This window comes from Musca autumnalis, unplaced genomic scaffold, assembly GCF_047663935.1.
Source record: "Musca autumnalis isolate F117 unplaced genomic scaffold, ASM4766393v1 scaffold_4, whole genome shotgun sequence".
NCBI classification, from domain to species: domain Eukaryota; kingdom Metazoa; phylum Arthropoda; class Insecta; order Diptera; family Muscidae; genus Musca; species Musca autumnalis.
The window spans coordinates 18513175-18535556 of NW_027411977.1; the positions used below are offsets into that span (position 1 = coordinate 18513175).

Consider the following 22382-nt stretch of genomic DNA (forward strand, 5'->3'; position numbering starts at 1 on the left):
CCCTGATGAAACTTTTACTGTTGTTTAGAGGGGAGTGAATACAAGTTGTTGCAACAAAAATCAAAGCAATTCAAGAGCAGGTCCTAATCTGAACTTATCCGAAATTTTGTGTGGGAGATACCCAAAGGAGTGGACCGATTGAGTTTATATTGAAACCTCATCTACATATGTCTGGTAGAAATTTCACGATGTGCAAAGTATGGATCAACTCGGTTACTTCCTTCAAGAGTTATCGTGTGCACAAATTCTCCGAACTTTTTGGACCTTTGGTGGGGCCCGATATAGCCGATATATGTGGGAGTGGACCGATATAGCTCATCTTAGTTTAAGTTCGAAAACTTAAACTAAGTTTGGGCAAAATATTACGAAAACCATTCGGTCCAAAATTTGGCTTTCGTAATACTTTGCCCAAACTTAGTTTAAGTTCGAAGATGAGCTATATCGCTCCATCGGTTGATCCATTCGAGAGTTATCGTGCGCTCCAGCCAACCAGGCAGACATTCCAATCAATTCCAAATTGTCTGAAACACATTTCGTCCAAACATACTACTTACTTAGCTGGCCCATTACAGAACATTTGTTCCATAGACCGAACTAAGATCTCCAATTCTCTCTGTTTTGTGCTTCGCGTTTTGGAATACCGCGCCTTGTCATCTCATCATCCACTTGTTTGCGCCATCTATTCCTTGGCCTGCCAATTCTGCGTGCACCACCATGTGGCTCGAATTTCTATGCCTTTTTAGCGGGTTCATCATCGCTCATTCTTATTATATGGCCTAGCCACGTTTAACAATATTGATGTCGTTGTATAGCAGATACAGCTCGTGGTTCATGCGACGTCGATATTCACCGTCAACGCAGATTGGTCCGTAGATCTTTCGAAGAATTTTTCTCTCAAACACACCAAGCACTGCCATGTCTGCTTGCGCAAGTACCCAGGCTTCGGAGCCATACATCAGCACGGGTAGTATCAGTGTTTTGTAGAGCGTTATTTTTGTTTGACGAGATGTTGCTTTGTTTTTAAACTACTTACTTAAACCAAAGTAGCATATGTTGGCCAATACAATACTTCTTTTTATTCACAACTGATGTCGTTTGTTGTGTTTACGGAGGTACCGAGGTTGACGAAGTCTTTTACTACCTCAATATTATAGGAACCAACTTCCACAGTCGGTCCGAGCTCAATGGACGCATTGCTCGTCGACACCATCAACTTGGTCTTCTAGCCGTTTACCGCCAGCAGATTCTCATTCGACCTTCATAAAGGTATCGGTTACTTCTTTTACTGATCGCCCCATGATGTCTATATCATCAGCATAAGCATGTAACATGTGGCTATTGGTGTAGATTGTGCCACTTCTTTTGACATTTGCCTCTCGTATAACCTTTTCCAGCAGGATGTTGAAGAGATCACACGAAAGGCTGTCTCCTTGTCTGAAACCTCTTTTGGTACCAAACTCTTCCGAGAGGTTCTTTCCTATTTTAACTGAGGACCTCGTGTCAGTTAAAGTCATTTTACAAAGCCGAATGAGCTTTGCGGCGATACCAAATTCAGACATGGCTTGGAATATCTTTGAACGCAGCGGGCTGTCGAAGGCTGCTTTATAATCGACAAAAAGGTGGTAGGTGTCGATCTGCATCTCTTGGATCTTCTCCAGGATTTGCCGCAGGGCAAATATCTGGTCAATAGTGGACTTGCCAGGTCTAAAGGCGCATTGGTATGGTCCAATTATTTCGTTGACCATAGGCTTTAGTCGTTCGCACAATATCCCTGACACTATCTTAGCTTATAGGCAATAGGGAGAAAACTTATGCCCCTATAGTTTGAGCATACTCCTTTCTCCTTTCTTGTGGACGGGACATAGGATGCTCAGGTTCCAATCGTCGGGTACGCGTTCTTCCTGCCATATGGAGACAAGTTTCACAATATTTAAGAAAAAATTTGAAACTCCCCATACAAAAAGTTCAGCTCGGTTTTCGGTATTTTGAAATCTTTAACCATATATGTTGTTCTCGGCTTGGTACATATATCCAACAATTTGCTAACCACATTCGCTCTTAAATGCCTTTTTTATGTTCTAATTCCCGTAGAGAATTGTCATTGTTTTCGCTATAGAATTTCGAAGATTTTAAGCTATTTTTTAAGAACATCGACTATAATATGGATTTTGGGATTAGTTTCGGTTTGCAGAATCTCAATGCAATCTCGATATAACAAAAATGTCGAATAGAGTTACAAATGGGATTAATGTCATAGACGTTATAAAATGTTCGGATTTTCTTCTTTAAAGTTCATATCCAGTTATAACGCTCTAACTTCAGTCCCTTATTTCAAAAAGTTTTTAATTGAACAAATCTTCAACATTTCACCATTATTACCATCTAATAAACCGTTTAATGGTATTTTGTATACAGTAATCCGACATGGTATTTTATTAACTCAGTATTTTTCTCTCTATAAACTACTTTTATAATATTTATCTGAATATACTATGCATGGTTTTGTTAATTCATGAGTAGACTGCGGAATCCTATGCAAATGCATATATGGTTAGGATGGTCGTAGAAAAAATCTGATTAGACAGAAACTCGTTTTATTACAAAATAAAACGAAATAGGCTCAGAAATTTTTGCATATTTTGCATAATTTGCATATCGTGCATATTTTGACATATTTTTACATATCTGCATAAAATGAGCATATGCAAAACCATATGCAAAAATATATTGAAGGATTTGTGGTCTACATATCCCACCGAAATGGCTGAAATTTGGTAGTAAGACTTCGTTAGGGGCACGCAAATTTACAACTGAAATCTGTCCGCATAGGTCCACGTCTTCATATAGCCCCCATAGAATGGTACCTCCAGATTTTTGGTATTTTGAAGGTTGTGGCCTCAATATCCCATCGAAATGACTGAAATTTGGCATTTTGTCTTCGTTGTGGGTATTAAACTTTCCACCTGAAATTTGTCGGTATAGGTCCACGGTTCATATAGCCCCCATAGAACGGTACCTCCGGATTTTCGGTATTTTGAAGATTGTGGCCTCAATATACAACCGAAATGACTGAAATTTGGCATTTTGTCTTCATTATGGGTATTAAACTTTCCACCTGAAATTTGTCGGTATAGGTCCACGTCTTCATATAGCCCCCATAGAACGGTACCTCCGGATTTCTGGTATTTTAAAGGTTGTGCCCTCAATATACCTCCGAAATGGCAGAAATTTGGTATTAAGTCTTCGTTGAAGGTATAAAACTTTCCATCTGAAATTTATCGGTATAGGTCCCCGACTTCATATAGCCCCCATACAAAGGTACCTCCGGATTTCTGGTATTTTGAAGGTTGTGCCCTCAATATACCTCCGAAATGGCTAAAATTTGGTATAAAGTATTCCTTGGGGGTAAAAAAACTTTCCACCTAAAATTTGTCGATTTAGGCTCAGGCCTTCATATAGCCCCCATAGAACGATACATCCCGATTTTCGGTAATTTGAAGGTTGTGGCTGTGGTTATACATTTCTCTATTTTATTGACTTGTCTGAAGAGAATTTTAAACAGAAGAAAAATTGTACACACAAACATTTTTGTACCTATTATTGAAATATTTGTTGCATAATTTTGCATATGCAAAAATTTATGCATTTTGCATAATTTTGCATATGTCATATGTTTGATTGCAATGTAATCAGGCGCCAAAAATATGCCCAGTCCCAAAATTTGACATGAATCGGACCAAAAATAGGGGTTGCATAAAATTCCGCTGTCTATTCATGAGTACAACCTATACGACTTCTTTGAATTAGGTACCTCCAAAAATATGAATAATTCGAATACTCGAATGCAGATTGGACTTGTATCGAATATTTCCAATTCAGTTATTGTGTAGATAACATAAGAAAATAATACCGCATGTTCATGTATGTCGCACGGAAACCTGTACGAAAGGAAAGCAGTCACTCGCTTCCGTCTAAAAATGCGTTCATGTATTTCGCAAATTATGGTGCGACTGCCGTTACGTATCCTATACGAAATACTGCTAATTTGAATGTACATTTGCACAACTATGTTTATAAATGAGAGCCAAATGAAAAATGAAAACAAAATCCACATATACATACAAGCATGGTACAATTACCCAGGTAGTGGCATCGTAAAATGTTGAATATGTTATGTCAAAACTTTATGTTGTTGGGGAAATTACAACAAAAATAATTTTTTTATAAAGGGATTTGACTTTTCATATTCAATCAGCTGGTGTGATACCACTACCTGGTAGTTCTGTCATGCATACAAGCATTGGAATATCCCCCCATACCATTGCTATCGCAAACGATTCATTTTCGAATGTTTTTCGATACTTTTGCGGATATTTTGTTCGAAAACGACACACGAGAACGAATTGAAAACGATTCATTCGTCGCTCAGTTTGTGGCAGGAATTCGAATATCGTTAATAATATTATTAGAGAATTAAAGATGATAGTTTTTACGATAGTGACGAAAAACATTTTTGTGGTGTTTCTTGATGTTTCTGTTATGTACCTTTGAAACAAAAAAATTTTCGAAGTAAAGAATGTTTCTCGAAACAATTTTTCTTGTGAAGAAAAAACATTCGTCAAATGTTCGAAAACGATACCGTTTTTAAACTTTTGACGAACAAAAGAACAACGTGCTTGTGTACACCCGAAAAACATTTGCCAATTCTTCGATATCGTTTTCGAAAGTTGTGCCGAACGTTCGAATAATATCCGCAATTGGTATGAGGGGATATGTGATTTGTTTTGTTTGAAAAATAAAATGTGTCGGTATTTTGAATTATTTTATTTTATTGATTTCTTCAAAATAATGAATGAAACCGCCATTAAAACGTGTCTATACAATTTTTATTTTGTTTCAAGAATGTGTTGCATAAATTTGTTTTAAGATTTTCGGTGTTATTCGCGAGTTTACGTTCCACTCGGCAGCTACAAAGCAAGTGAGTGATTTTGACATTCTCTTTCTATAAGAGACAGTCCTTTCGAAATATATAAACCCAAATTTAATGGAAAAGTGTACGTAAACGTGTTATTTCGTATGGCTTGTCGGTCGCATAGATTTTCGTTTCGAAGGCGTTTACATGAACAGAAAATGATTTTTTTTCCACTACCGAAGCACAAAAAAACTTTCGGTCGACATACATGAACAGGCTGATACTCTTTTACGTCATCAAAACTCCAAGCCATTGCTATTTTACCAGAATTGTCAAAGTCCGTGCAAGCCAACTAAAAAAATCAGAAATTTACATTAAGAAAATAGGAAAGTGTTTATGCAAGGAGTCGGGAGATACAGACTACGGTTCAGATACTACGAATCCTACTCGCAGTACTGTTTGAGACTACGAAACTCGTGTTTGACCTTTGCCAAAAACTTAACATATATCTCAGAAAACAATGTCAGGACTCAACATTCAGAAACTTTTTGCTATGTCCTGACAAAATGCTATAACATACTAAACTCCACGATTTTTGTTAAGACAGGGATTTTTTTGATTCGGTGACATTAAGAGCTTTGCTGGACACCGTTTTTGCTATTTATTGGATAAAGAATTCAAACATTTTTATACACTCCACCGTAGTATAGTAGTAAGTAAGTTTGTTTTTCCGTTTGTAACGCACTGAAATAATCATTTACGACTCTATAAATTATCTATATTCTTGATCAGGGTAAAATTCTGAGTTGATCCGTCCCTCCTCTGGGGTAATCACTCTAGCATCCACAAAAATTGACATAGGACTCTCAAATTTTGGCAAAGTCTGTCTGTTTGCTTGCAGTTCGAAGATGGGCTGTATCGGTTCATGTTTTGATATAACGTTACCGCCCGATTTCGGGTATTTTGACTTTTTATCTAAATTTTCTGTCCAAATTATCTATAATTTGTGTGTGCGAATAAAGACTTTTATCCATGACAGATCGAATACCGGCTACACAACCAAAATATTATCCCCATCAAATCAAATGTGCATTTAGAGAGTTTTCAGAATTTTATGAACTTCTTTGGACATATGTATGACAAAAATATCGAAACTTTTGGGGTATTTATCTTGACGACTGTGACGGTTCCGAGTAAATGCTTACGGTTGCACTTTTCGCAGAGGATACCTGAAGAAATGGACCAACATATCCATTTAGGAAGTCGATCTTATTTTGAGAGCCTCTCCTTTTGATAGTTAACAACTATATAACCAGACACTTGAGTTGGTCACCGTATAGTTTTTTTTTACCATTATGTCAGGAAGCACGGACGCTGTAAACAAGACCACAAGGAGTACATTTGGTCAAAATGTCCTAAGGCTCCTTGAACAGCCCTTAGACTGCAGTTATGTAGAACTCTTGTGATTGGGGTACCCGCCGAAACTGTTGTTAAAATAATCTAAAAAAACTAAATATTGAAACCGAAGGTGTGAATCGATTTGACTTAATCTAACTTTGGACAAAATATTACGAAATCCAAACTTTGGATAAAATCGGCTGATTCGTTCGAGAGTTATCATGCGCTCCAGCCATATAGACAGACGGGGAATAAGCTGAATGACACCAAATTCTCTGAAACGGATTTCTGCTACTGTTTAACACAAAATTTGTCTAAAATAAGATTACAACATTTTGAAACAAATTTCTAATTATGTTTCGAGATATACTTAACGAAAACAAATATATGGTACATTTTGTCCAATATATATGTCATTCCATGCACTTCCATTCACAAAATACTGTACGAGTAACTTTTTTTGGATCAAAGATAAGTATAAAGACTCGAGGCCTCTATTAATATCGAATATAGATTTTAAAATATGGAGTACAAATATTTCTTACGGTATTCCACGTTCCTTTATTATTTGAAAATTGAATAAAATTACATAAAAAGTAATTCAAATTTTACTGAGAGAAACTCAAACAGAGTATTCAAGCAAAAAAATTTAAAATATTTCTTGCAAAACTTCATTAACATTTTCGGTGCAGAAACTTCAGAATAATAAAAGATTCTATTTGAAATTTTCAAAAAATAAAAAATATCAGAAAATGAGAAAAAAAAGGCAATAATTACTTAAAGCGGCTTAACACATTTAATTCGACCAAATTATTTCGGGGGCCCCTGGCCCCCCTGCGTACGTCCCTGGTCGAAATATACTTGGGGTATAAAACCATTATTTCGATGAGGCACATTTTGTCCGTATGAAAGTATATATCAGCAAAAATGTCTAAAATCGTCTTTTCCATTTCAAAAAAATCAAAAAAAAATTTTGATACTACATCAATGATTTTTGGTACATAGATTAAGAAAAAAATCGTCATTCCAAATCTGTTTTCGTTACCAACTTTGATTGTTGCGCGCAAAAGATATGACCGTTTTAATTATGCTAATTAGAAAAAATTCTAAAAAACTCGCGGCTTAATATAGTAAGCTGTTATATCCAATTGTCGTTAACTGAACTCGCACCCTTTGAGAATATGCAAAAAAAAATTCAAGAAGTTTCAATGGATTCGCGAAAAATTAAATTTGTTAAATAATTTCACGTATTAACAAACATATTTTTGAAACAATAGCGCTTATACTTACAAAAAAATATATATAAAAATTATAGCAGCATCCAGACATTATGAGGAATAAAATGAAACCTAAGTCGTGAAGTTTGGAGCTATAGTATTCGTGTTATTTGCAAAAATACAATGAAAATGTGACGAAAAAAATAAAAATTAAGTTATTCTAATTTTATTTTTTTATGGTTTTATAGGAAATGTTGAAGAAAAAATGATTGAGTTCTTCGTCATTTTCGTCCAAGTTTCACGCAATAATGAAGATATTCCGTTGCAACAACTTTTTCACTTATAGTTTTCCTATTGGCGAATATTTTTAGAACATTATATTAAATCACAAGGAATTCCAATTGTGGCATAACATTAAGATAATGTTATATTGAATATTACAACATTTGAAACGCATAGAAACCGCGTAATAGTGGAAATCACAAGATGCGCATCCGATTTTCCAAAACAGCGAATCAATCGCTTTTGTTTGATGTACAGTTTGTGAAATTCCATTTGACGACCACGATGTAGCATCAGTTGCATGTTAGGGTGCAAAAAACAGTAAAATGCCCATAATTTCCACGAAGTACATTTGCATTTTATGCGCATCCGATTTCAATGATCACCATTAAAAAATACATCATCCTATGTCATTTCAATGCGATCCATCAAGAACCGTGGATGTAGCATCACACTCAGTTTTTAGAAAAAATCTATTAAATCTCCGGATTCGCGAACGTTTTTCAATATCTGTTTTCGCACATTTTAAATATGCGTTTCGCTCTATTTATCTAAGTAGGAATAACACATCTAAAACGCGTCTAAATACGCGATATTTTCAAAAATATTTTTTGCATATTTTCGAAATTTGAGGGGTATGATATCCGCCGATCTAGTGGATGGATTAAGACGCGCAAAGGCTTGTTAGATTCAGAACGTAAAAAAACTAAATTCACGCGGGTTTCCACTGAAATCGAAAGGCATTTGTAAGTTTTGAATCCAAAAAACTGATTTTTAAAAAAAAAATACGCACAAAAATTTCGATTTTAAGCTGAGATTGTTGTGAACCTTTGAAGGCTACACGCCCGAGTTATACATCAAAAAATGCGTAATCGCGAGTACTACAATCTCATAATCAGTTTTTAAACGAGTACAGTTGCGCGTTCCGATTAGAGCAAAAATTCAAAAAACCCAATTTTTCAGTCCTCAAAATGTCAGCATCCGTTTGAGATTGATGCGGTGGTTATATTAAAAAATCATACATTACAAACTTCATCTCTGAAGTGTATTCTTTAACTTCTTCTTTGAACATTATACTCTACATTGTATTGTAAAGCCACTAATTGAAAATTGACTTAAAAAAACTCGTTTCCTTCAACGATTTTTTTCTATTTTTTACATTAATATGACCACAGCTTCCGCTCAAATTATAATTTTAAGAAATCCATCGGTGAATCGTGCTAAAACAGTTTATTTTACCTAAATGCGTTAAAAAGTTATGGTATATTACAACAATTCGCGAGATACAATACCTCATACCTCAGTTTCAACAGAAGTAAATTTTCTACAAAAAGGCCGATATACCCTCGTTGGCATGAATGCTGAGGGCATAAAAATAAATACGATTCTCACAGGCAAAGTCATTAGCTGTGTTCCTTTACTTACCTGAGGTTACCATTTTTACCATTTGTTACCATTTTTAACCTGCAAAGCGTTCCTTAACACCAAAAAGTGTTAAAACTGGCAGCAATTTTGAAGAGAGGAGAGAGAGCACATATGCCTCTCTTCTACCACAGGCTACCAGACAAATTTCTGCAGGTAAAAAATGGCAGAACTGATTTTTCGACTTTTTTTGAAGATTATAGGTCTGTACGATAACCCAAAAGTTTGTACAAATTTGTACAAACAGCATCGATAACGTACTTGTTCAGTATAAGAGAACTGAGAGAACTTGCAAGTAGTTGCAAGAACTCGCAAATACTTTTTACTTGCGAAGTTATCGAACAGGCATTATATCACAATGAAGAAAAAATGGACGAAAAAACAGAAGAAAAAGTCGAACGCTGACAAAACTAAATTAAAAACTGTGAAATAAAAGACAAAAATTGATTTTTTATGTTTCTTTTTGACATTGCTACAGGATCTACAATTTTTTCGTTCCTTTACTTTTCTGGTAAAAATGTTCATGAGAGAGCAATTTTGACACTTTTCTCTTTCACCACTCTTGCCATTAAAAAAAGGAACAAAGCTATTAAAAACAGTTTGTAAATTTCGCGAATTTGTTGCAAATGACCACATATTCTCTTGTCCGATATGTGCAGTAAATATAAACATAATATTCGCTAGTTTATAAAGAAAAACAAAAAATTGCAATATTGTCAAAGGTACATTAAATGCTCTGAAAAATCGCGATTTGATAACAAATTGGTCCAAAATGGTTTGATATTGATTTTAAATTATATTAAAATTATTAATAAGTTATTGCGAAAAGCATATATGGCAAAAACCAAAATTTCTTTGCTATTCCATTTGAAAACAATTAAAAATTTTTTTGCGAGCACTTCTCCGATTTTTGGTATCTGGAATCTGCTCGCGTTCACGAAATTGGCCGATGCGCGCAAAAGTTATAGCGGTTTTTATCCTTTTATAAATAAAAAATATTTTAAAATTTCTTAATTGTTGTATTGAGAAAATGTAAGCATATGTATATCAGTAACAGCATTCGATATCCATCCGTAGATGCACCTTAATTTCTAAAATGTGTTTTCATTTTCGCGGAAAATCAAAAAAAAAATAAAATAAATCTGGGAGCAAATCTAAATTATACAACCTCAAAGTCCGTATAAACCTCTAAAAAATAAATTAAAAATACGTACAGAATCTAGACAACGTTTTAACGCGGGGGGCGTCATATTCAGTAACTTTTTAACAACTTTATAATATATAATAATTGTGCTACAAACATCCCAGATGGGACAAGGGAGACTTCTCTCATATCAATGAGTGCACCCCGATTCATATTAGCTCAATGATATGGGACCTACTGTTTATTGCCGAGTCCGAACGGCGTGTTCTAAGACACCACTTGTAGAGAAGTTTTACAAGGCTGAAATACTCAGGAAATGTCACCAACATCACTGAGGGAGGGGTATTTTGCCACTGTTGAAAATTTTATGTTGTCTGGACTGGGAATCGAACCCACGACCTTTAGCGTGCAAGGCGGGTGTGCATACCATTGCACCACGGTGTCACCCAAGAAATTTAAACAATATCGATTGTTGTTAAAAGTAGTTACACGGTGCTCTTGAAACAATTTTAAATGGAATGTGCTTACACCTCGGAAATTTTTGCGGATTCTGAAACTACAATGTTTATAGATGAGCACAATCAAAAAAACAAAAAAAATCGCCGGAGCGCTTTTTAAATAAATCGCGATTTAAGTTGACATTTTTAGGGTTTGTTTAGGTTTTCGCGATTTTCCTTAGAAACCACATTTCCTATCAAAATGGGACTAAAACAAATGTCGCAGATATGAAAATTCTCTACAAGATTGACCTTTATGATATTCTCATCGGTTTTACCGTTTTTGAGATATAGAAGTTCAAATTGGGACAATTCAAATTCAATTCAATTCTGTATCACCCCCTTATAAAACAATGTCATGACTGCAAATTCCCAACTTAAACTTATATATCTAAAAAAATGTTACAATTAAGGATAAGTTACTTAATCCAGTCTTGAAGAGAATTTTCACAGCTTTAAGATTTTCTCAGGTCACATGTCGATACGACTTACAGTATTCAAGCAAATTCGCGAAACCCTAACAAAAAAAACTAAAAATGTAAACTGAGCTTCCTTATCTCAAAAATGGTACAAGCTGGGAACAAATGATAAACGTCAATCCTCTAGAGAATTTTGACAGCTACAACATTTTCTTTAGCTCCATTTCGATTGGACTTGCGGTTTTCAAGCAAAATCGTAAAAACCTAAAAAAACACATAAAAATGTGAATTTTGACCGCGATTTATTTAAAAATCCCTACAGCGATTTTTTCTTGTGTTTGGATTTTTCTCATCTATGAACACTGCTGATTCAGAATTCACAAAAACTTTCCCTGTGTAAGCGGTTTTCATCAAAAGTTAGTTAAGGCGCATCCTTCATGACATTATTTTATAAGGGGGCGATACAGTCAGTGCATTGTCCCAAGTTGAACTTCTATATCTCAAAAATGGTAAAAACTACGAAAATACCATAAAGGTCGATCTTGTAGAGAATTTTCATAGCTACAATATTTGTTTTAGTCCAATTTTGATAGGAAATGCAGTTTCTAAGCAAAATCGCGAAAACCTAAACAACCCCTAAAAATGTCAACTTAAATCGCGATTTATTTAAAAAGCGCTCCGGCGATTTTTTTTGTTTTTTGATTGTTCTCATCTATGAACATTGTAGTTTCAGAATCCGCAAAAACTTCCGAGGTGTAAGCACCTTCCATTTAAAATTGTTTCAAGAGCACCGTGGTTAGGCCTACAGGTATTAAAGAAACAATTTGTTGGTTATATTTTATCAAATATTTATTTGTTTGTTTCTTCATAGGTACAGAAAAATGTAGGAGATATTTTAAAAGGTCGTAATATGTATATAAGAAGTATTTGTTTATTTTGCGTATTGAGAAATAGAAATAAGTGTAACATATTTAGAATTAAGTTAATTAAACGGCAACAAAAAAGTATGTATTCAGAATCTTTATATTAGAACGTGTAATGAAAAAAAAAATAATTCTACCATTTGTAGAGATAAAAAATATGACCAAAAATAGTTTTAAATTTAAATTTAATTTTTGGCCTTCGTAATCCTTTTTTGGGATTTTTGTTGTTATATAATATATAATATAATACTTATTGGGATTTAATCCAAAATGCACGTAAGGTGGATTATTAATACAATCACTACAGGATAAATAATTTATAAATAGCTCATTGGATTTTTCGTTTATCCACATTATTTGGTGAATTTTCATTGGTTGTGGGGCTGCTTGCACATTTAATGGAAGAATTTTGTCAATCTTATGAATGTCTTCCTCCTTGATTTCATAAATTAAAACATTTGAATTTCTTTCTCGAACACATTCTACAAAATCTTTTGTAGATGTAATATCTTTTCCATATAATACCGACATATCACATGCGTTTTTAATTGCACCTCCAACACCACCCGCACAAATTTTCCCATGACCAGATGTTGTAAAATTCCAGCTTGCTTTTTTTATATTTTTTTCAGAGCATTGATTTGCGAAATAAAAGAAATTGTTTTTATTCTTATATTGGGTTGTTGGTCCATCGCTTTGAAAATGAATTATTTGTAAGTCCGGTACATGATTTTCGTTATTAGTGGAAACAGGCTGCATATGCGCCCATATGGAATCTGTCTGCGTCATGGCGTAAGCATTCCAATGCTGTGCAAAACGGAACACTTATATTTTACGAATGTTCCATAAGTTTTTCAATTGGTGCGACAAATATCTTTTTCTATATTGATTTCCTCCCTTATTTACCATCCAGAATTACCATCTCTCTCAAAAAATTCTCTGATTACTTGAGTAAGAACTGTGAATTGTTCAGAACGCTTGTTGTAAGTATTATTCGTTATAGAAGCTAACCAAATGTTTAATACGGTTGGCACACTTATATTTTTTTATTATTTTCCGGATACAATTTTAGAAAAACTGGATTACTCTTTGGTAGATTTAACTGTAGATTTTTTTTGCATGTAGCTGTTTTTCCAAAACTTCGCAGAAAATTAAACGTTTTTTAACTGCATCTTTTCCACGTTTAATGATCATATTAGCATTTTTTTCAGCCGTAGATTCTGGGATTTTCACTGCCCTGCGATATTTTTGACACCAAAATTTTACTTTTTTATTTTGTTCCAACAGATCAGATTGTAATTGTGTAATTTTTCTGCGCAAAGCAGATTCTCTGTTTCTAGTTTTACGGTGAGCACTTTCAAGCCGTTTGATATTATGAAAACATTTGCAATGTTTTCCAGTAATACTACATTCGGAAAATGTTGCATTATTATTTTTTTGGAAAATTGTATCACTAGAGCATTCTTTTGGTGTACATGTTATTAATGTAGATTTGTTAGTATTATGTACTCTTTTAGCGGTATTATGTGGCTTTCTTCTTTGTTCGATGGTCTTCTTTTGTTCTTCATATTTATTTTTTTGCGTTTCAGCAACGGTTTGCCGTTTTTTACGGAGTTTTTCTGTACGACCGAAATCCATTTTTATGACCGACTTCAACGTTTTTTTTTTTTAACTGTGAACCAAACACAAATCTCCTGGCCTACTATTCTTCAAGCATAGCAAACAAAATATGCTTTGTTCCAGAACCTGCAAGAAGCTACTACTTTTTACTACGATAACAATTTTTCCTTTATGTTATCGAAAAAATAGTTAAAATTAGTAGATTCTTGCAGTACTGGAACATACCAATAGTTTGTGAAAAAAGTGATAAAGTGGGATAAAGTGTTGATTCTAATAAATGCTCTGTTCCAGAACCTGCAAGAAGCTACTATTTTTTACTACGATAACAATTTTTCCTTTATGTTATCGGAAAAAATAGTAAAAATTAGTAGAATCTTGCAGTACTGGAACAGACCAAAAGTTACCAATCATTCAAAAAATATGAAATTAAAAAGCCTGTTAATTCATTAAATTTAAGTTTAATTGTGAATAATAGTCCTTTGTTGCAGAAACTCGCTTATAATATAACCACTTTTTCCGTTTTAAAATTATTTTTTTTCCAAGATTAGTCATGTTTGTAAGCCTGTTTTTCTTAAGAACCGCGAAAAATATCAAAAATAAACTGGGTTTCAACAAATTTGAAATGTTTAGATGTGATTTGCATCTTCACATTTTTAAAATGATGACATGCATTTTTTTGATTTTTGTCGTAGGACGCATCTACTGTGCTATGGTACAATGACAGCCATGCATACAGAAGATGGTAGTTGTGAAACTTTGACAAGGCAACAATAACAGCCCGTTTCTGTATGTCGATAAGAAAATGAATGTGTACAAAATATTACCAAACTCGTGCGTGTGAGTTTTTTCAAATTTGTTTTTTTTGTTTTGAAGCAAAAGAAAAGGTAAAAATATTTCGAAAACTAAAGTTTGGGCCTGTTTCATTCGCACACATTTTCGTTTCGACATACAGAAACAGGCTGTAAATATTTATCTCTTATGTTACACGCTAAAACTTTCATACGAAACTTTCCCATTATTTTGGCGTTCTTAGGTCGAGTTCCCCATTACAGTAATTTCATAAAATTACTTTTGTATGCAACTCGATCTATGAACGCCAAAATAATGGGAAAGTTTCGTATGAAAGTTTTAGCGTGTAACATACGAAAAATAGAACAAGTAAAAAAGTATCAATCAGTAGAATTTGTCCACTGAGACATACCCTCAGCCTGTGTGAATTGAAATTTTCACCTATGAAAATATCGAATATCGGCTATGCAACCGATATCCTTTTCCCCGAAACATTATTTAGAGCGTTTTCAGAATTTTGTGGCAATTTTTGGACTTATGAATTTGACGACAAAACTATGGATTTGGATTGAAGCTCAAAAGTGTTGCGGAGGAGGTACCTTAAGGAATGGACCCTCATAGTGCATTTTGGAAGTGGATCTTATTTTAGATGCCATTCCTTTCGTTTTTTCAGTTAGTCACCGTATAATTTAGAGGTTGTGGGCCATTATACCAGGAAAAGCATGGACTTGCCCACGAAAAACATAATATCGCTTTAAACAGGACCACAATTAGTACCTTCGGTAAAAATGTCTTCAAACAGACATTAGACTGAACTTATACAGAAATTTTGAACTTCTGTATGAGAGGTATCCTAAAGAGTGGACCGATATGAACCATTTTCGAACTTAAACTAAGTTTGCTCCGTTCAAAAGATAACGAGGGTACCATTTTAGCAAGACTTTTTTGAATTTTTGTGGGAGAGGTAGCGTAAGGAGTGGGCCGATAGGCACCATCTTCGAACTCTGTCTAGGATTCGCAGAAATATTACGAAATGCGAAGTTTGCACCAACGCAGTATCCGGTTTGAAGGTTGTCGTACGCACCAACCAACCATCACATGGTGGTCGTAGGTGTTTTTACAGCTTTCAAACAATTTTCTCAAGAAGAATGGACTTGCCTCTGAAAAACTTGGACCGTCTTAAACTTAAACAGCAGTTTACCGAAAATTTTTGAAATGTTATGTGAGAGGTATCCGATGGAGTGGAGACATATAAATGTGGTAAAGTTAAGGCGATAGTTATCGTGCGCTCAATTTTAGCCAAAATTGTTTTAGGGCAGGTACCCATGTTAGTGGACCGATATGGCCCATCTTCGAACTTGATCTAATTTTGGACAAATTTTGGACTTTCGAGAGTCAGCGTTCGCTCCAACAATCCAAACACTCACCGGCCCATTACTTTGTAATAGGTCAACAAGGTTTCTTTGTCAGCACCTCAAGATCTGACCTAACAAACTTGTCCCTACTTCAGATCTTGTCGCAAATAGCAACGGCTTGTGCAGATGACTTAAACATGGTATCGCACGTTACAATCAATATCCGACCACCAATATGTTCGGGAGCCTCAATTCAGCCGTCCATGGGCCGAGCAGTATGGTATCAGATTTAGCTGCAAATACTTTTATATCGAAGAACTGTACTAATTCAGAAAAGTAGAGTTTAAAAAAGTTTCGGAGATATCACGCCGCAGGGAGTTCCGTATTTCAGAATTCCTCTTGCGACTGACCTCCATACATATAGAGGATTATGATCGAATCCTCATATATTACGGTCTCTATGCCGTATGAATGTTGTGGAATTTCAAAAAAGTAGCGGTTAAACAGTTTCGGAGATATCACGATGCCTTGGCCAACTCCGGGTTTCACCCTACGGTGAGTGTTTCACTATACGCGTCTCCCCAGCTGAGAGAGCTTTTATACGGCGTAGCAAAACTACCAGTTAAAGTATTATGCGTACCTGTTTGGATCTGTCACTGTCATGCCTTTGAAAGTAACTAGGCGTTTACACCAGACAGTTTGTCTTCAAATACAACTCTGATTTACTAACACATGCATACATTTGTCGTTTGTCTCTCAGCTGTCCATCAGTTTTTCCCAGACAGCCGGGTTGACAAATTTTCGACATTTTTTCTGAAAAAGAAGTGAGATGATAATTCAAATGTGCTGAAAACAAAAGAACACGAACAAAAACAAAATATGTGAATGGAAAACAAAAAGAAATCGGTGATTTTCATTTATAATTTTACAACTGTTTTCGCAGTTGTCTGGACGCCTACGTCACAAAGGCAAGTTGTGGGATTTTGACAATCAATACATGAAGTCAACTGTCCTGTCATTTGTAAACGCAGGGTAACAGCTTTCTATCACCCTTCTTGCGCAAAATTTACTCAATCCTGCCCAATTGCTTTAGCTGGCTGCCCAATCGCCTACTAGCCTGTTGACTTCAAGAGTAAGTTGCCTAACTCTCGGGTCTTCAAGAAGTGACAGACATTGACATCTTAAACTTTGCACATCTTAATATTTCTCTCAAACTCATTCAGGTTCGAAGATGGTATATGTCGGTTATTCTTTCGGGTACCTCCTCCACAAACGTTCAAGAATGCTGTACATACATACATCGGATTCTCGGAATTTTTAGTATGCTTCTAATGGTAATGTCGGCTAGTTGAACAGCTGATAGATATAACGAGGCCAGATATGAGGTTCCATTCCCTTGTTTCATTGATAAATTTGGAGAGAAAAGTTCCTCGGTTCACTTCCGAACTATAGTTTATATGGTTTAATCCATAGACCTTGTTCTGAACAGTCCATGACTCCACGACTCCATTGAAAATGTTATGTTGTCTGGTATACAATGTGTATACAATGTGTATACTACCTTTATTTTTTTCATCACCTACACAGTTGTCGTTTCGATCTGCTGAAGGTTTATCTGGACAACTTCGATGGCCTGCAGTAAACGGCGGGCTTCAGAGAAGTCGCTGGTGGTTTAACATTCTGACTGTCCTGGTGTTCGTACCTAAATTGATTTTTGGCATAAGTTGATCGCGTCTCCTTCCATACATCCTCTTCAATTGACACAGATGTGGCTATTGCGATGGGTTTCAAAGTCTGTTTCGCTATATGACCCTTATGGTTGGGTCAAAATTGAACTCACACTGAGATTTTCTGACTCTTATTTCCTGTGCTTATAACACTTTTTTCGACCACAGATGATATGGCACCTACATCTGTGGGAGAGATTTGCTCATTATAGCTGAATGACGACAGATCAATAATCCCCGCCGGTACTGGGTTAGATTTGGGCCCAGCAACGTAACTTTATTTATATTTCCTTCTTCCATGTTTTTTTTTATTTTAGGGAATATTTTTATCCTCATGAAACTCAAAGGTTTTTAGATACAGATGATCTTATTAATCTGCTCTGAAGGAGCCCCACCCCATTTATCAGCCGGTGGGGAGACACAAAATTATTTATTCTTTAAAAGATCGATATAAAATCCACTTTTCATAGCTGCGTTACTTCAAAACTACACTGACTCAAACAATTGTCCGTACCCCATACAACTGAAAATATATTTGATTAACAAAAAAAAAAAAACATTGTTCCACAACATCCCATACGGGACAAGGGAGACTTCTCTCATATCAATGAGTGCACCCCGATTCATATTAGCTCAATGATATGGGACCTACTGTTTATCGCCGAGTCCGAACGGCGTGTCTAAAGACACCACTTGTAGAGAAGTTTTACAAGGCTGAAATACTCAGGAAATGTCGCCACCATTACTGAGGGGTATTTTGCCACCGTTGAAAAATGTTTGATGTTGCCTGGCCGGGGAATCGAACCACCGACCTTCTGTGTGCAAGGCGGGCGTGCATACCATTGCACCACGGTGGCACCCTATATATATTTGATTATAATTCGAAAAATAATTACTCGATTCGAGTGAAATAAATTTTGTTTTAAAAGTACAACAATTCTTTATAATAATTGAAAACTAATAATTAAATAAATATGTTTCAATATAATTTAATACAAAAAACAAAAAAATACGTCAAAAAATTAACTCAAACAATTGTCCGTACGGCTCAATCTTGTGTAACGGTTCTTTCATTTTTGTTGTTTTTATTCAATCGGATCATTGTCCGGAGAGAAATATTAATTTCTCTAACATAACGGATCTTTAATTTTTTGAAGTTGAGGTAAAATTAGACAATTTCCCAGTTTTATAAAGTAATTTGTCTGAGTAGTGTGTTGTAACAACTTTGTAATATGAGTTCGAATAATCAAAATAGTTCTAAGATTTCTATTGCCATCAAAGAATTGATTATTAAACTGCATAATGAAGGAAAAAGTTATCTTGAAATCTCTAAAAATGTTTCTTGACTAAAATCATCTGTCCAATATGTGATACAAAATTACAAACAAACGGGGTCACTCTCAATTGCCCCAGGTAGAGGTCGGAAAAAATGATAGACGCTCGATTGGGAAGAAAGATCGACCGGATGGTTAAGCTGGAACCAAAAACAAGTGCCGTGGAAATCGCTAAAAATATTAAAAAAGAAGAAAATGTCACTTTAAGCGCACAAACGGTACAAAACTTTCTTCATGGCAACCAGTATAAGGCATGTGTTCCACGTAAAAACCCTTTATATCGACAAAGAACGTAAAACAGCGATAAGAATACGCCAAAAAATATGTAGACAAGCCTGACGACTTCTGGAAATCAGTTATTTTTACTGACGAAAGTAAATTTAATATTTTTGGGTCGGACGGAAGACGTTTTGTGTGGCGTAGAGAAAACACCGCATTGCAGCTAAAAAATATAAAAGCAACTGTGAAACACGGTGGTGGGTCAGTGATGGTGTGGGGTGCAATGGCAGCTGGAGGAGTGGGAAATTTGGTGTTCGTGAAAACCACGATGGATAAATTTAAATATTTAAACATTTTAAATGAAAATTTAAAAGCTAGCGCCACTAATTTCGGCATACAGGACGATTACCGTCTCTTGCACGACAACGACCCAAAGCACATTTCCATGGTTGTGCGAGAATGGCTGCTCTACAACGTTAGGGAAGTGTTGCCTCATCCTCCCCAGAGCCCAGATTTAAATCCCATAGAACATTTATGGGGTATTTTAGAAATAAAAATTCGACAGCATAAAATAACTAACAAGCAAATGCTGAAAGATGTCATTATTCAAGAATGGCGGAATATTGGTGCGGATACCACCGAAAAATTGGCTTTATCGATGAAAAATCGCTTAAGAGATGTAATCGAAGCTAAAGGATATCATACTAAGTATTAAGGACTTCATACATCATGAAAATATACCTTTTTTAAATACATATGTATGGGGTACGGACAATTTTTTGAGTATATATTTTGAACTATTTTTATACCCTCAGCCTTTAGGCTAAGGAGGGTATATACACTTTGATACGATGAAAATGTGCCTCATCGAAATAATGGTTTTAGACCCCAAGTATGTTTGGACGAAATGTGTTTCAGACAATTTTGAGTCGATCTAGCCATGTCCGTCCGTCTGTCTGTCTGTCCTGCTGGCTGGAGCGCACGATAACTCTCGAACGGATGAACCTATTCGGTTCAAATTTTGGCTTTCGTAATATTTTGCCCAAACTTAGTTTAAGTTCGAAGATGAGCTACATCGGTCCACTCCTTCCGGTACCTCCCCCACAAAAAATCGAAAATGTTCGGAAAGTTTGTGCGCACGATAACTCTTGAAGGGAGTGACCGATTTGGTCCATACTCTGTATAGCGTAAACTTTCTACTAGAGGAATATGAGGTTCCAATATGGTCTCAACAGGTCCACTCCTTCAGGTACCTCCCACACAAAATTTCGGAAAAGTTCAGTTTAGGGTCATCTCTCGAATCACTTTGATTTTTGCTTTAGCAACTTGTATTCACTGCCCTCCATACGACGGTACAAGTTTCATCATTGGCAAGTCCATACTTCCTGAGAAAATAGCATGAAAGTTGCAAAAAACCCCTATGACACCGTGTGAGGTGGTTGGAGCGCAAGATAACTCTCGAACGGATTTGCCGATTCCATCCAAAATTTGGCCTTAGTAATATTTTGTCCAAACATAGTTTAAGTTTGAAGATAAGCCATATCGGTCCACTCCTTCAGGTACCTCCCACACAAAATTTCGGATAAGTTCACTTTAAGACCTGATATCGAATCACTTTGATTTTTGTTGAAGCAACTTGCATTCGCTGCCTCATTTACGATGGTAAAAGTTTTTTAGGGGCAAGTCCATACTTCTTGAGCAAACAGCCCGAAGAGTGTAAAAACCCCCTATGGCACAATATGTTGTGGCTGGAAATCCACTTCCATAACGGTCAATGTTGATCCATTCCTTTTAGTATCTCCTCCGCAAAACTTTTGATCTTTAATCATAATCAACATTTTTGTCTGTTCAAACCCCCAACATTTTTAAAACCCCCTAAATACATACGTGTTTTGGGAACATATGGTTTCAATATACGCATGCTGAGGGTATATCTCTGTCGGCAAAGCCGACTGATACTTTTTTACTTGTTAAGTTTTTCGTTAAAAATAAAAGTGTTCCTTTTTTATTTTATTATTAATTGGCAAATTTTATTACTTCTTGTTGCACTTTAAAAAATCAAATCACTTCATTCGATTTGGGTAAGTATTTTTTGAATTATAATCACATATAATTTAAGTTGTATGGGGTACGGACAATTGTTTGAGTCAGTGTATTTCCAAAACAATTTACGATCAAAAGGTTTGTTGGCGTATAAGTAACGACGTATCCAATACGCTCCATTGGACCAGTGTTAATTTTAGTTGTACAAATATTCATAATGTTGTCTTTCATAAAATTCGAATTTTCTGTTTCTTGTCCCTCTCAAACAACTAATTTAATCTTGTTTTTCTCTTTCTTTCCAGAATTTACAAAACTATTACTCTAAAGAGTGGCAGCTTGATGTGCGAGTATGAACCTCATAAAAGTAACATTTTATTCTTTGCAACAACAAATAAATTTATAGATAAACAAGAAGATAATTATACTCAAATTTTTAACTTAAAAACAAAGGAAATATTAAAACAAAAACAATTTTTATTAAAAACCAAAAAAAAACTATATAATTATGAATGCGACAAACAAAAAAACAAAACAATTATAATCAAAATTTATTTATATTTATATAAATTGATAAAAAAAAAAACACAAACAACAACAAATTATGGGATTATAAAAAAAACAAGAAGACTTTTCTTTAAAAGAAGTCTTCGATATTTTTGAAAAAAGCAAATTAAAAAAAACAAAACTTATATAAAAATTATATACAACTTAAATAATATTTCTTTTTGAAAAAAACCAACAACAAAAAACACCACCTTATTAAAGGAAATTATTATTAAAATAAACAAAAAAAAAACAAACAAAATTTACTATTAAAAATATAACAAAATTTCTATAAAAGAAATTCAAATAAATTAAAAAATATATTTTTGTTAAGCTTAATGTTATTATATACTTATATTAATAAATAAAAAAGAGAGAAAAACAAACAAAACAGAAATCACTTTAAAACAAAAGTGAAAAAATATGAGCAAGAAAAACAAAAAAACCCTAGTTTAAGTTTTTATTTTTACAAGGCATACTATATTATTAAATATACATACATAAATAAAAAATATAAATGTTAACATAAATAATTTCT

General features: G+C 34.8%; 1 protein-coding gene across 5 annotated transcripts in view; it reads left to right on the forward strand.

Moving 5' to 3' along the window:
- The window catches only part of Eip63F-1 (Ecdysone-induced protein 63F 1), a 320395-nt gene extending 298562 nt beyond the window's left edge, over positions 1–21833 (forward strand). For all 5 annotated transcript variants that reach the window (XM_073986984.1, XM_073986983.1, XM_073986985.1 and 2 more), the window contains one exon: positions 21604–21833. In XM_073986984.1, coding sequence (XP_073843085.1) covers positions 21604–21626 — 23 coding nt within the window. In that variant the 3' untranslated portion in view covers positions 21627–21833. The remainder of the gene's footprint in view (positions 1–21603) is intronic.
- The last annotated feature ends 549 nt before the right edge of the window (positions 21834–22382 follow it).